Source organism: Mandrillus leucophaeus, unplaced genomic scaffold, assembly GCF_000951045.1.
Source record: "Mandrillus leucophaeus isolate KB7577 unplaced genomic scaffold, Mleu.le_1.0 Scaffold430, whole genome shotgun sequence".
In the NCBI taxonomy this organism is placed as follows: Eukaryota; Metazoa; Chordata; class Mammalia; order Primates; family Cercopithecidae; genus Mandrillus; species Mandrillus leucophaeus.
The window spans coordinates 168075-184601 of NW_012104588.1; the positions used below are offsets into that span (position 1 = coordinate 168075).

Sequence of the window (16527 nt, forward strand, 5' to 3'; positions counted from 1 at the left end):
AATAAGAATTTCCTGTTTACTAGAAAAGAACAGGTTTCCACAACTCCTCGGTTGCTCACAACAGGTCTCAGGTGGTGGAGGAAGGAGAAACTAGGGAAAAACAAAATTGTTCCTTCACAAGTTATGGAAGAGGACAATTGCATAAATCCATAGGTTAACAGAATATTCACAGCAATTCCATCTAGGGATTAAAAAAAACATAATCTCAGACAGCACATATTCACCATGATTAGGGAATCTTAGACTGTGCTAAATTGATTACATCGCAATCAGAAAGCAATCCCTACAATATTTGATTTTCATAAGGCTGTATTCCAGGAATAACATCATACAGGTCCAAAATCCATTACCCTATAATCCAACTATATGCTTTTTGTAAGAGGCACACTTTATATGCAAAAACCAAATAGGTTTAAAGTAAAAGGATGAAACAATAAATCATACAAATAGTAAATAAAAAAGAACTTGAGTAGCTATATTAACATCAGGAAAAACAGACACGAAGACAAAGCTTGTTATTAGAGTGTTATGATTTGAATGATGATGTTCCTCTAAAATTGTAGGTTAAAACTTAGTCAGCAATGTAATAATATTAAGAGGTGGAGCTTTAAGGGGTAATTAAGTGATGAAGGCAAAGCTCTCATAGATGGGATTAGGGCCTTTACAAAAGGGCTAGAGGGAGTAGGTTTGCTTTCTTCTGTTCTTTGCCATGTGATAACATGGCATTTATGCCCCTTTTGACATTGGGTCCCTTCCATTAAGTGAGGACCCAGTGTCTGTCCCCTCCAGAGGATGCAGTAACAAAATGCCACTTGGAAGTGAAAGCTGGGCCCTCACCAGACACCCAACCTGCTAGTGATCCTGGTCTGCCAGCTTCCAGAACTGTGAAAATGAATGTCTGCTATTTATTAAATTACCCAGCCTGGTGTAGTTTGTTGTAACAGCACAAACAAACTATGAAATAGAGACAAAGGACACTCTGCAATAATATAATGGTCAATCTATCAGGAAGACATAACACTTAAATATATTTGCAGCTAACAACCCAGTCTCAAAATATGTGAAGAAAAAATGGACATAATTGAATGGAGAAATAGACAATTCAACAGTAATACTTGTAAACTTCGATACCCCACTTTCAATAGACAGAAGATTAACAAGGAAATAGAAGTCTTGAACACCACTATCAGCCACCACACCTAACACTATAAATCAACTACACCATACAGGCATCTATAGAACACTTCACCCTCTAGGACAGGTCGTATGTTAGGCCAAAGTCTCTTACCCAAAACACTTTGGGCCATATGTGTTCCAGGATTCCAAACTGTCTGGATTTTTAAGATATAATATGGTGCATTTTCAGCATAGTATAAAACATCCACACCACCATCAGGATTTAGGTAAGCACCCTGTAGCCAATCACAATATTTCTACAGCAAAATATATAATAACTATTGACCATAAATGAAATAAAGACTATAAATAACGTGAAGTTAAAGTCCACATGTTTTTGCCAAAAATAAATTGTAAAACAAAATTAAAAACCTATTGCTTCTACTTTAAAGGCATCTTTCAAACGTATCCATTTTTCTTCATCCCTGCCATCATCCTAGCATAGGTCACCATTTTGTCCACCAAAGGAACATTTTAACAGCATCCATGCTTCTAGCCCTGCCTCTCTCCAGTCCAGTCTCCACAAAGCAACTGAAGGCATCTATTATATTATTATTATGTTATTTCTCTGCCTGAGACTCTCCAACAACTTCCCACCGCTCTTGAGGGAAACTCAAATTCCTCATGACAGCTCCTATGCCTCCTCACTCAAAGCTGTCCAGCCACATGATCCTTTTATTCCCTCAAACACCCAGTCCTTCCCTGCTTAGAGTCTTTGGTGTCACTCTTCCCCTTCTAGAATACTCTTCAAATAATAATTTTTCAAAGGTAGGATCGTCATCAACATTTAGGTCTAATCTCAGACGTCACCTCCTCAGACTTTCCCTACCCCTTCTATCTAGTCTTGGCCTTCCTTGCATTTTTTTATTATTTTTTTTAATTTTTTAATATTTGTATTATACTTTATGTTCTAGGGTACATGTGCACAACATGCAGGTTTGTTACATATGTAGACATGTGCCATGTTGGTGTGCTGCACCCATTAACTCGTCAATTACATTAAGTATATCTCCTAATGCTATCCCTCCCCGCTCCCCCTGCCCCACAACAGGCCCCAGTGTGTGATGTTCCCCTTCCTGTGTCCAAGTGTTCTTATTGTTCAGTTCCCACCTATGAGTGAGAACATGCAGTGTTTGGTTTTCTGTTCTTGTGATAGTTTGCTGGGAATGATGATTCCCAGCCGCATCCATTTCCCTACAAAGGACGTGAACTCATCCTTTTTTATAGCTGCATAGTATTCCATGGTGTATATGTGCCACATTTTCTTAATCCGGTCTGTCACTGATGGACATTTGGGTTGGTTCCAAGTCTTTGCTATTGTGAATAGTGCCACAATAAACATACGTATGCATGTGTCTTTATAATGCTCATCATCACTAGCCATCAGAGAAATGCAAATCAAAAAACCACAATGAGATACCATCTCACACCAGTTAGAATGGTGGTCATTAAAAAGTCAGGAAACAACAGATGCTGGAGAGGATGTGAAGAAACGGGAATGCTTGTACAATGTTTGTGGGAGTGTAAATTATTTCAACCATTGTGGAAGACAGTGTGGCAATTCCTCAAGGATCTAGAACTAGAAATACCATTTGACCCAGCCATCCCATTACTGGGTATATACCCAAAGGATTATAAATCACCCTGCATTATTTTTGTTTGTTCGTTTTAACAAACTTCATTTTAGAGTAATTTTTTATTTATATAAAAGTTACAAAGGTTGTACAAACAATTGCCACATACCCTGAACCCAATTCCCCTATTGTTAATATCTTACATTGCTATAGTCTTATTTGTCACAACTAATAAACCAACGCTGGTACATTACTATTGACTAAGTTCCACACTTAGTTCTCTCATGACCTTTTTCTTTCCAAGATCCTATATCCAGAAGACCACATTACATTTAGTCATCATATCTCCTTAGTCTCTGGTTCGTGACAGTTTCTGAGACTTACCCTGTTTATTCTTCAGCTTTGAGAAGTACTCCTCAAGTTATTTTCTAGATTGCCCCCAGTTTGGTTTTGTCTGATGTTTTTCTCATGGTTAGACTATACTTACGGGTTTTAGAGAGGAAGACCACAGGTGAAATAATCTCATCACATCATATCAGAGGCACATGCGATCAACATGACTTACCAGTGATAATCCTATCAGTTATCACTGATAATATTAAACTTGACCACCTTGGTTACGTAGAATTTGCTAGCCTTCTCGATTGTAAAGGTATTTCCACATCCTTTCCACTCTATTATCAACCTACTCTTTGGAAACAAGTCACTAAGTACAAAGGATAGGGGGAATTGAGCTATACCTCCTGGAGGGGAGATTATATACATAAATTATTTGGGAGGCGATAATTTTACCACTGAAGCACCAGTGCAATTATTTGGAATTCCGTAAGGGAGACTTGTCTTTTCTCTCCCATTTATTTATTTGTTTGATGATTTATTTGTATTGGTGTTCACCTACAGATCTTTATATTATAGTTCAAGTTACAATCCAAGCTAAATTGTTGCTCAAATATTTCCAGTTTTAGTCACTGGGGGTTCTTCCAGGTTGGCTCTTGTGTCCCTTTGATGACTTATCTCCATTTTTTTTTGTTTTTTGAGCACTTCTTTACAATCTGACACTACAAGGAGCTCCAGTCTCATATTGCATGTGACTATTTTTTTAATTGGAGAATGATGTTAGAAACTGACATCTGGTGCCAGGTGAGCTTATTCTCACTCAGGTGCCACGAATACTGAACCCCCTCAACAGACAAGAGCTAGAAAACATACATATGTATACTAATCAAAGTATAAGCACATATGTGTAAATATTTCTATATTTAACCATGTCTATCAAGAGAGACAAAATGGATCATGTGATACTTGATTAGAGTGGAATACATCAATATAAACTCATGATTTGCTTAAGCCTGAGTTTATATAAACTATAAAAATCATTTCTATCAACACAGAAATGGTTATATATAGAAACATTTACAAATATATATAGAAATTTATATATGTAACATTTATATATATTTCACAGATAAGTAAATTTCTACATGGTTACATATATTTCTATATATAATCATTTATATAGAAACGGTTACATATGTATGAAATACAGAAATGATTACAATGCATAGTCAATATAGAAATAGCTACAAATGTATAGTTTATATAAACTCATGCTTAAGTGGAGCATGAGTTTATAAGAATGTACCCCACTCTAATCAAGTATCACATGATCCATTTTAGCACACTCTTTTTAATCATCCAGTATATTCGTCAGGTTTCACCAGAGAAGCAAAACCAACAGGATGTGTGTGTGTGTGTATACATATGAGTGTGAGGAACATACAACGATGTTCATTTACTTATGAAGAGTTTATGTCCTAACAAGACTCCATTGTAAGCTGAGGAGCATACTGAATGCATATCAGTTTCACACCATCATGAAACTGAAATATTCTAAGTCAAACCATTGTAAGTTGGGAACTGTCTGTATATACACATGTGTGTGTGTGTGCACATGTGTGTGCGCGCATGTGTGTAAAGAGAGTAATTATAAGGAACTGGCTCACACAACTATGGAAGGTGACAAGTCCCAAGATCTGCAATTAGAAGCTGGACACTCAAAAGAGCCAAGACTGTGGTTCCAGTGCAAGTCCAAAGGCATGAGAATCAAGAGGGAGGAAAGCACAGATCTGAAAGCCTACTAGTCCAAAGGCTGTTACATTTGAGACCCAGAAAGATCCAGTGTTTCGGTTGAAGTCCAAAGAAAATAATGATGTTCCAGCTTGAAAACAGGTAAGCCGAGTTCTCTCTCAGTCAAGGGAAGGTCAGCCTTTTTGTCCTAGTCGGGCTTTGAACTGACTGGCTGCAGCTCTCCCACATGAGGGAGGCCATCTGCTTTCGAGTGTGCTTTGTCTGTCTACCAATTCCAGTGTTCATCTGCCCAGAAACACCTTCACAGACATATCCAGAATACTGTCTGACCAAATACCTGGGCTCCCCATGACACATAAAATTAACTCTCACACCCAGTTTATTTCTATTAGCATCATTAACACAATCTATAATTAACTAATTTTTGTATTTATTTGCTCCCTTGTTTTTCTTCTGCTCCTTACCATCAATAGTTTAAGTTCTAGAAGCAGAGGCCCTGCTTGTTTTAACCAACTCGGTAACTCTATGGCCTAGAACAGTGTAGTAGTGGTTTATGTGTTGAATAAATGAAAAAAGAATAAAAAAGTACCAATTATCAATTTAAAAGTACCAATTTCTACTATCAGTAGTGTAGTAGAAAACAATAAAAAATACTTTGAGGCTACCTCTAGAACATGAGTAAAATCATCTTCCAGACCAAAATATAAACAAACACACACCGATCCGTCACTGTGTCACGTTATATGAATAATCATGGATCCATCATCACTTCATACTGGAATTCTCCCCATGGGCAATTCAAGGTATGGCTGGTGTTTTTCCCTGAAGCTTACTGTAGTAGAGTTTAATCATGTCCAAAATAAAGCAGCATATTTCTTTTTCAAGTTTTATTTTCTGTAACAGATATTACTTTCAGTCTTAGTGGTATTCAGTTTGAGGGGAGTAAGTAGACAGGAGGCAGGGAGATTCATCACCCATCCTTATATGTTTCACCAAATCACTCGACATCTTTCCAATATCAAAGCATCTTTCATTCCATAGCCTAGGAACCATGTCACCCACAGCTACCCAAAAAATTCTGGCCAGTTAGTTGTAATCTTGTTGGCTTAGCATGTTTTAATGTCTTTCAACTACTTCTCAAATTGCTGAAAACCTTGCCTAGATTTGAAAATGATTTAACAGAAGCTACGATAGCATGACTGAGAGAGACCACTGTGAAAGCAAAGACTGTTTAGGAGGAGACAGAAAGGTGGTTTTGCATTCAAAATTTCTTTCTGCTTCCAGGGGAAGAAAGCGTGGCATGGTTGGCCCTAGAGAATGCCACGGAGGCAAAGACTTCCCCCTATTCACTGTGCCCTTCTCTCCATGGCGCTGGGAGGTCTCACTGGAAACCTCCCACCTACTCATTCCCACACAAAAGATGAGAGTCAGATGGTGTTAGGAAAAGAAAGAAAGAGATGGAAGAAGGATAAGACAGATATTTACTGAATGCTCAATACAGGCCTGGCAAATCCTATGCTCTTCACTAGTCTAAGATTTTTATTTCCTTTATTTAAAAAAAAATAGAGAGGGCCCTTGTATACATATTTATGTTTTTTTAAAAATCTACAAATATAACATAGGAAACAAGTTAATACCAGGGAGAGAGTTGGGGGAAAGAGAACAGGGCAAAAGTATCTCTCGCGGGCTCCGGAAAACTGGTTAATAAGAATATAAGAAAAGTCCCCTCACATTGTGTGAAAGAGGCTTCCTTCTTAAAGCCTCTTCTAACAGATTGAACAAACCAAGGCAAGCCTATGTAAGTGTTCTGAAACAATCCCTTATTCATTTGAACGATTCTGTAGTTCAGAGTCCTGACACAAATGGAGTAGGGAGATGAAATCTTGTACAACCACAAGACCATATCAAACAACGGAGTGCCTGGGGCATTCCTGGAATAAGAGCTGGATACTTATGGGAGGCATCCCCCCCACCCCCAACACCCCAGGTCCAAATTAAGCACTTGGCCACCCGCACCAAATCAGTATACCGAAAAGCGAAGTAAAACTAAAAGGCATATGAAGGCAACAATGGAACTCTATCGTTGTAATGAAGGGACATCCACTGTCCAGGTGTCATAGGTCAAAATGAACCAACTCAAAGAGGTAAAAACTAGAGAGAAAGCATCTTTTTAGACGGTAGTTTTCAAAGTATTCCACTCCTAAGGGAAGGATGGAATAAGAAATGTGTCCTCAATAAGTTCCCTTATTGACTTTGCCGATATAGAAACGTTTCCGGGTTTTTGTCATGTCTTCCCAAATAACAGGTTCCAGTCCACCTCTTCTTGCATCGACTTCATTTGGCTAAATCATGTGGAACAGCTTTTGAATTATGAGTTACACTCATAGGGAAGATGTTGTCAGATATCCAAGGATACAGAAAGCACAAACCACAGTGCAGTTTTTCTTGGCCAACTCCTCTGTCTGCCATCCATTTACTTGTAATTGTAGATAATTATCTACTCATCAGTCCATTCCCTGCTATTCTGAAGGGTCGGAAGTACTCTCATTCTGCCCTCAGAGTCATCCCTTTCTACTCTCAGAAGGTCCCAAAATAGAAAGAAGCCGAGTTTCCTTTATACCAATCCCTTTATCAAAACATCAGTCACATCACAGCACAGCTACATGCCAAGGCAAAGCAGGAAATTAGTGAGGAGGAAATAGCCTGTTCTCTGGCTACATCTCCCCGGGTTTGAGTATTGTATTCACCGGTAGAAAATCATTTTTTAAGTTATGCTACAACTGTGCAAACTGCTCATCAAAACAAGTCACCTTGTTTTCAGCCAGGTGGCAGATTTCACACCAAAAATTTGTATCCAGTAGATGCTCTTAGCAGCTCATCTATATCCATGATCGTACGGTAAAATTTCCAACAAATTATTCAAATTCCCTGAACAAATGCTAGAAGAAACCCTTCAACCAGTGACAATCTCAAGAAAGCGAGGGTGTCACACATGGGTAATTCCATATTCACAGTCTTTTTCCATGACATTTTATTTTTTGAAAAGAGCAGATATGTCTTACTGGAAGCTTGTATAAAAAAAAAAAAAAATCTAGGTTTAAAAAGACTCTGTGTTACTCTCAAGGCTTTTTTCCTATGGCCTGAAGAACTGAACATACTTGCCCAGGCAACTTGAGAATAGCATTATTAGAAGATCAACTTGAGATACCAGTTGAAAATTAACAATTATTAGATGGCTAATGTATGAGTAATGAATGCAATTTGATTTCCCTAAGTCATATTCTCGCTGCAGAAATAATATAACCTCCATGGTTCTGGCCACCTTACAAAAACACTCAGGTATGCATCTATTCATTCATTTATTCATTCATACCATAAATATTCATTGAATGCCCACAAAGTGGCCAAGAAAATGAATGTCAGCAATATTGAGCTGTGTTATATAATGTGCTCTAAAACCTGTCCCACTCATTGCTATGCTTGTCCCTCAGAATGAAAGATGAGAAACCTAAACAAATTAAAATAATCTCATTTCAAGACATTCAGAAGGGAATATTCCAAGGATATTTACTGGACTGAAGACAGCCTGGGGCAGGGTAAGAGCATTGTCTGAAATGTCTTCCAGGACTCACGGAGAGGAGGACAGTGGCCTGTTCCAAGGACACTTATTCTGAGATGCCCCTGCTTTCCACTCCTGACTTAACCAAAGTGACTCCTCAGAATTTAGGATTTGAGTCTGATATGACCAAGAAACTGTTTCAAAGAAGCAATGGTTTTAATATTTAATACTGAGAAGTTAATAGCATTTCATTATGGAGCTAAAATGCCATCGTTTTCTAAATAATATAAGTTTATAATAAGTTCATTCAAAATTACAAACAAACATAGAAATTTAGAAACATCCCACCCATTGAATTTTCTAAGAGGCCATAAAAACCTAAGTCCAAATCAATACTCCATATGCTTAAATTACTACCAAATGCAGCTGTGTGAACCCAGCTCACCACCTGTTTTTGTGTGGCCCATGAGTTTTTATATTTTTACACGGCAGGGGAAACATTTTTTCTAAAAAGAATACTCTTTCTTGACACATTAAGCTGATATGAAATTCAAATTTCAGTCTCTATAAGTAAAGTTTTACTGGAACACAGCCATGCTCATTTATTTATACAGTGTCTATGGCAGTTTTCATACTAGGACAGTAGCTTATAATGGCCCTCCTAGCCTAAAATATTTCCTGTCTGACCCTGCAGAGGAAAAGTCTTCTAACCACTAATTTAAACAGTAATACAAATGTTATCAAGTGAAGAGAGTTTGGAGCCAATGACAAGGCTCCTCTACCCAACCACTGCCAAATCTTCTTGCCATCCTGACTTGCTTTAACCCATGAGTCGACCCACTTCTGCCTAGGATGTTCTTTCTTCTACAGGAAGCTGGGTGGGGGGGCAAACAAAGCACAGAAGAGGAAGGTGTCCAAAGGGAAATGCATTTCAAAGGGCTGGAAAATGTAGAAAAGTAGAAGGTGTGTAGAGAAGGAAGTCCTGAAGGGTACCATCTATAGGGTCCACATTGTCCCCAAACCTCATTCTAAATAGCTTAGAAGCAAATACCGGGGCACAATGCCTTAAATGACCTTTGGCTCCTTTTACCACTGTCTCAGAACCATCTGGCTTAGGAGAAATTGTAAAATCACTGTACATGTAGTCTGTACAGTAGATAAGATGGCCATAGTAACATACAAAGTAAAATTTATATATTTTATTCAGCAGAAAATCATTCATCTCTTCTAGGAAGTAAAATACAGACTCTTATTTTTTGAAAGTTAGTAAGCAAATGAAACAAAAATAACTCCTAAGGTGAGAAAATTGCCTCGTGATGTGCTGTTCATTTTGTCATTTTTAGTTACCTACAAAATATGCCAGGATAGACATTTAAATCTTACATCTCAGCATTGTTTTTTAGTTATTCAGGCATGGTAATAAAAAAAATCTCCCCTCAGCTTGTTGTTTGCTATTAAATCTGCAGAGAATGGAAGTAAGAGCAGCACTTAGAGAAAAAGTCAAAGGGGTGGCTCACTGTGTCACAGGCTGCACATATGCAGACATTTTTAAGCCATGAAATGTAAATGTCTTGAATGATTTCAAATGACAGCATGCAATGCAGATACAGTTCATGCTCTGATGTTTTCTTGATACATTTTCAAAACCAAAGTCAGTTTTCAATGATAATTTGTCAGCTCCTCCTAGCGCATCAGCTACACCCTACTAGCAATCAGTTCTGAAGGTGGAAATGCCCCTTTCATGATGGAGCCCCATTTAGAAAAATAATGACCATGGGTTCCTCAGAAAGTTAATTAAAGTTCTATATATGTTTTACAAGAAGGAAGGTCTGGAAGCTGTACCTAAAAAGGATAGCCAAATAAACCCACCTGCTAGCTAATTCCCCTCTGATTCAAATCCATTATGAGGAATCCCAGGGTTTTAAGAACATGGATAAAAATGAAAAATAATCTCAAGTCCTTCTCTTTGCTAAGAGATTTCCCAGTCATTCTTACTGCTACAAGAAGATCTGCTGCTGACAGCACATTAGAAGAGTTTTAAAGGAAAAGGAGTAAGGGAAAGTCTAATAAAAAAATAGTATAGGCCAATAACAATGGCCAAAGCCTAAACCCTGAAAAGGTCTATGGACCACATGCAAGTCTCTAACCCTTCCCAAGTAGGCAAGACAGGCAGATAACACTGGTCCTTTCCTCTGGTGCTCCAAGCAATGAAGGAGGAGGAAGAAGGAAAGTTGGTGAACACCACGATTCCCTGTAACTGATGCTCAGCCATTACCCCTTCTGTGATTGTCCCAGAAATCTCAGACTTCTCTGACCTTCTACCTACTCACAGGTTACATGCACCCCACCTGACAGGGGCCGTTCTAAAGCATAAACAAAGTATGGCTGCCTGACCTTGAATAGTGCTGCCCTGTGCTTGGCCACATTTAAGAGCATCTCATTGCTCCAATTACTAGTAGACTCCAATAAGGACATAAATAAGACCCACAGTGAGGGACATCTGGAGAGTAAATATGCTCACCGCATTGAGATCATTATATCTCATTACACCTGCTTTTAAAAATGCTGATTCATTCATCACGGATGTCAACTGATTTGGTCAGAAACTGAGGTGGGATCCCAGAAAAAGCAGGGAATAAAAATGCAAGGGTAAAGAAGGATATAGAAAGAGGAGCCATTAACTTCACTTTGAGACACAATGAGAAGTAAACAAGAAGGACCTGTGGAAGTGAGCAAGTGAAGGTCCCCATCTCTAAGCTGACTGAACAGATCATAATATCCAGAGTCAGCATTTAAATGGCACCTGCTATGGGCCAGGTGTCATTCTAAGCATTTCACACATATTTATGTGTCTAATTCTCAAAATAAGGTATAAGACAGGTGCCATTGTCATCTCCTTTTTGAAGATGAGTCAATGGAGATACAAAGAGTTTAAGTAGCTTTTCTAAAATAACATAGATATTACCTTCCATTTACATAGCTTTTTCTTCATTTAGGCAGTACAGTCTGTCTTTTATAGAAAGTTTATAATTTCACATACAATACTTTATCCCATAAATGTTATCTCTTCAAAGATCCATCATGCCTCTGGAAAAAATACTGAAACCATTCATAAACTGGAATATGGCTTAATTAATGTATAATGCTCCCAACATCTCAAAATAAAGCTGATCTTATAAGTCCACGCATTTCACTAATTTTGGGCCAGATTCAAAACAGAACTAGCCTTTACTCTCAAATTGTCCTTAACGCATCATCTTGGATATGTTAATAAATAAAATAGATTCTGCCAGTAGATAGGAAGGTAAATGCATTTTTATTACCTCAAATGTCTTAATTAACTCCTACTGCTAATGATATGGCAATTAAGGTTTAACTATGTTGCAAAGGATACATCTGCTAGATTTCTATTGGGTCATACTGCCAAGCATCACTGAAATCCAATAAAATTGGGAGGTTAGACTCCAATTCTCAAAGAATTCAAATCTCAATGAGAAAAACAAGTGAAACTAAGGTGTTAGGTTCACTGCAGCATGTTTTCCTCACACACACCTGTTTCCTGAAAACTGCCTTTCTCTGTCCTCATCTTCCTCTGAGCACAAGGAAATACAACGTGGTAATACTCGCTCATGAAAGTGTTTGAGGATATACATCAAGCACCACTGGTAAGTTCTTGCATACACTGTTTTAACCTCCTTTGGTTCAGAGCCCTGGAAGGGAAGTTATGGTGATATGTGCTGATCTACCTGGACTTCATGAGGACCAAATGCAGAGACCAGGTCAGGAAGGCAGGGCCATTTTAGAAGCTAACTCCTATGGTGGATAAAGATGGCCACTCCCTTTAAAAGAAGGGCCAGACTCCAGAAGTGGAGTCTATTTTCCCTTCTCTTGAATCTGAGTTGGGCCTCTGTCTAGCTTTATACAAAAGAATGCAGCAGATGGGGAACCACGTTACTTCCAAGGCCACGACTTAAGAGATTTGTAATTTTCACTTTCATGCTCTTGGAACCCAGTTATCACAGGGAAAAGCAGCAGTCACATGGAGGGAGAACTGAGACACCAGGTGGCAGCCCCAACTGAGCTTCCAGCCAACAGCCGGCACCAAAACCAGGTCAAATGGGCAAGCCTTGTTGGATGTTCCAATCCAGTTAAGCCTCTGGATGATGATAGCTTCAGGTGATGTTGCATGCAGAGAAAGACATCTCAGCTGACCTCCATCAACCCACAGACTCTGAACAGATCATAAATGACAGTTGTTGTTTAAAGCACTAAGTATTGAGGTGGCTTATTATGCAACAGTAGACAGTCAAAACCTTCCCAAAGCATCTTAGAGACCCAGGTTGAAACTAGTTCCTGCTTGCTACAGCCTTTTCCAGGACAAGTCATGACAGATTCAGAAACATGAAGGTGGCTAGGATGGGACTGAGATGCACACTTTCCAACAGGGCCACCCTGAGCCAGACTGACTAAGTCTGAATCCTGGCTTTGCCTTTTACTAGATAGGTACCTAGTAGAAGTTACTTAACTTTACTGTGCCTCAGTTTCCTTTTGAGTAAAATAGAAATATTCCTCACCTCTTAGATTTGTCATGAAGATTAAATATCCGTATCCATATACGTAAAATGTTTAGAACAGTGCGTGGCAAAGTATTTGTGAATATTATTATTTGTTCTCTGTTCTGGTCTACATCCAAGAAACCACCTGCTCACAAGGGATTGGCCTCACACAGATACAAGTGTATCTGATGTAGTCCTGGAAAGTTATTTCATTTCCAGCATGTTCTGAGCTATCATCATCACATTCGTATCAACTTTGTTTCTACATATGATTTTGTAGGTCACTACAACAATCAGATCAGGTTACAGATAATAGTAGTATTTACAGATGTCATAATAAAATTAATCCTAAATATGCTAGTAGTACTGGATTAGTTTTTGGGTTTTAGTTCTTTTTTGGGGAAAAGGAAAATCATATGCATAGTTTGGGGAGTTACTTCTTTAAAATAACTATGGAATCTTTTTTAAATGAAGCAAGAGACAGTAGTAACCAATTCCTTTTGCTATAGGATTAAAATTAGTAAATACTATTTTTCCCCACCTCTTTATCTCTTATTTATTTTAAAATGTCTACCAAGTACTTATCTCTATTTACTTCAAAATTAATCATCCCAAATGAATTAACATATAGTTGCCATAAGTTCAAGCTTTTGAAATAATCTTCTGTTTCAGCCAATGAGCGTCTGACCATAGCTCTTCTCATGGAACTTTTCTCTAGAGCCCAAAACTCTCTCATTTCTTATCTTCCCACATCCTTCTATAGATAAAACTGTTGTAGATCCAGTTATACTACCTATATGCTGTCTTTGAAAATGGTTTCGTCTATTTTTCAAGACAACTATGACGGATTCATAAATTGATACCCAAGAAGTTCAATCAGAGGTTCTGGGAAAAGGTGTCAGGTTTGTGCCTGTCTTCAGCATGATAATATCACTCATCCATATTATTTATGCTTTCTCTTTCCAAATTATTCATAAGCCCTAGGTCAGCTTGAGAAATACATATTTTCATTTTGTGCTTGCTAATCATGCATTAAATGGAGACTATCAGAGATGCAAATTAATTGCAAACTATATAAAGGATGCAAAAATTTTAAACTATGAAATTTAAATTCTTAATGCACTAGTAATTCAACTTCCAGGTTCCTTCCGCAAACACTAATAGTTCCACCTATATTACATTGCTGAATAAAAACCAAACTGGATGATTTAGATAGCAACAAGGAACACGAGAGTTTATTACATTTTCCCCTCCCAGCTTCGCAATTCCCTATTCTTTTTCCTTCCATCATTCCTTTGCCTCTGTTTTGAACCCTATTCTTTTATTTCTACTTAACTTCAGCCTACCAGATAACATTAATTACACATTATTCTGCTTTTCCTTAAGATGGCATTCCTAATATTGTATATTCTACCTGTCTGTTCAAAGAACTTGAATCTGTTTCACAATAAATTTTAGGCCTATTTTCCAGGGCATTTGTAGATTTATGTGTACTGTGTTATTATGTGATTAACACAAAAAGTTTAAGAATAAGAATACTATTTCAGTAGTATTATTGAGAGTAACTGTTGCGATTACTTCTGCATCCACTATGTAGCTGAACACAGCAAAGAAGAAAATCAGCAAAAATTTAACTGCAAAAGAACATCATATGAAAAAGAAAGCCTGGTTAAGTGGAAAGAGCATTCAGATTAGAACTAATAGGTTCAATCAAAATTTTCATACCAGTAAAGTTTTGCTTTACTTGTATCTGTTCTCCATAAATAGAGCCCACTAGAGCTTAAACGCTTAAGTTAACAAAATATTAATAAAATCAACTGTGTAACATTTCTAATGAATAAAATTGATGTAAGTGGGGGTATAAGTCATCTTACCAACTTGCCTTTTTAGAAAAAAGATGGGTATCATTTTATCAATAAGTAAAAAATTAATGAAGGAAACCATTTAATTAAAATGTCTTTTGAGTTTCTCAGATAAAACGTCATGGCTTTCTCAAAACACATATTTACAAATTCTAAATCTTGGTTTTACTGTAATTTGCACAAAATGTTTTTAAGTAGCATAAGTAAATATCCTTAGTAATAACTAAGCTTAAGTGCATTCATGTTAACAAAATTATTTCAGGAAAAATAAATGTTGAAACTGCTTACCTGGCAAGGTTGTTTCATTTTAATGGCTATAACATGGTATCTATAGCAGCAGAGTTCACAGGTCCAGGAACCTCTCTCACTGATCCACTTTAGCAGGCACAGCTGATGTGTATACCGAACTGACCCATCACATCGGCAGGGATTCAACAGCTCACCCTAAAAAGAAAACAACTCAGTGTGAATATTTGTGTCTGTGGCTCTATTTTAAAAACCTAATGCTTCCTTTCTTTTCTTTCAAAGCCATTTACTCAGGATACAGCATCAGGCTCTATCCTAGGAAATGAAATTAAAATTTTATACCACTGATGGGAATGAAACTAAAGTCTTAAAACTATTTCAAAGATATTACTTACAGTTATGACATAAATGTTCTACCAACATACAAAATGTCTGCAAGATATAGCTCCCAATACCCGTGGGGGAAGGCTGTACTATTAAATCTCTTTAATAACTTTTAAGTGGATGGTCAGATGCATTTCCTCTGCAGTTATTCTTAATCATTGCTAAAGAAGAAACGCACGGCATCCCAGAAAGCGGCATTATGCTTTTATTTTTCTAAATGTAGCATCATAAATATTGACTTAGGGCACTATATTCCTGAAAGCCTGTATATTCTTATGCAATTTCCTTACTTTTAAAAACATTACACCTAATGTTTTCTCAGACCACACATTTGCAAGGGACATACGCTATCCTTTCCTCTGCATGATTGTTCTCACATAAGTTTGCATGCACCTACAATGGTGTTTATAATTTTAGAATTGTGTTGCTGACAAAATATAACGTACATTGTTGGCATAATTGCCTTTCTTTCAAAGTCCATTCCTATTTCTCTTGTAAAAACTATCACATGCTTTTCATATCCATGAGATTAAGTCACCCAAATTTGCGATAAGGAAAGACTCTGCCCTTTCTGGTTGTGATATGACATCCGTCTCAAGATACATCTGTAGAAAACGGACTTCACCTTACATCTGATAGGTTTGCTTCTAAGCATAAACCAAAATTCATCGAATAATTCACAAAAGGTACTTTTGGCATTATCACTAAAGTACCTGAGGAACATGTACCTGCTAAGCCATGAAGGAAAAAAAAAAGTGTAGATGAAATTAAACCCAGTATTCGCCACTGGGACATTTTTATTTGCCTTCATAGGAATGGAAAGGGGAACGCACACTGGAGCTAGCGCTCACAGGGCAGAACCAGAGGAGCCTGTCTGGAGGCTCTGGAGGCAACTGGGAGGGAGGCGTGCGCTGTCCGTGGTGCTGAAAGCTTGACCGTTGCGAGCTGGAGCCGCCGCCGGGCCTTACCTGCTCCGCGCCCTGGAAGCAGATCTTGCAGATGGGCTGGTGGTGCTGGTGCTGGTGCCCAGAGCGCTGGTCGCCGCCGCCACTGCTGCTGCTGCGGCTGCTGCACACCGAGCG

General features: G+C 38.0%; 1 protein-coding gene across 1 annotated transcript in view; it reads right to left on the reverse strand.

The window, feature by feature from the left end:
• MARCH11 (membrane-associated ring finger (C3HC4) 11) overlaps nt 1-16527 on the reverse strand; it is a 116938-nt gene that overhangs the window by 97959 nt on the left and 2452 nt on the right. Inside the window, exons 3-4 of the mRNA XM_011993606.1 lie at nt 16414-16527; nt 15104-15259 (exon numbers count right to left, since the gene is read on the reverse strand). Of these exons, the coding sequence (XP_011848996.1) occupies nt 15104-15259; nt 16414-16527 (270 nt within the window). The remainder of the gene's footprint in view (nt 1-15103; nt 15260-16413) is intronic.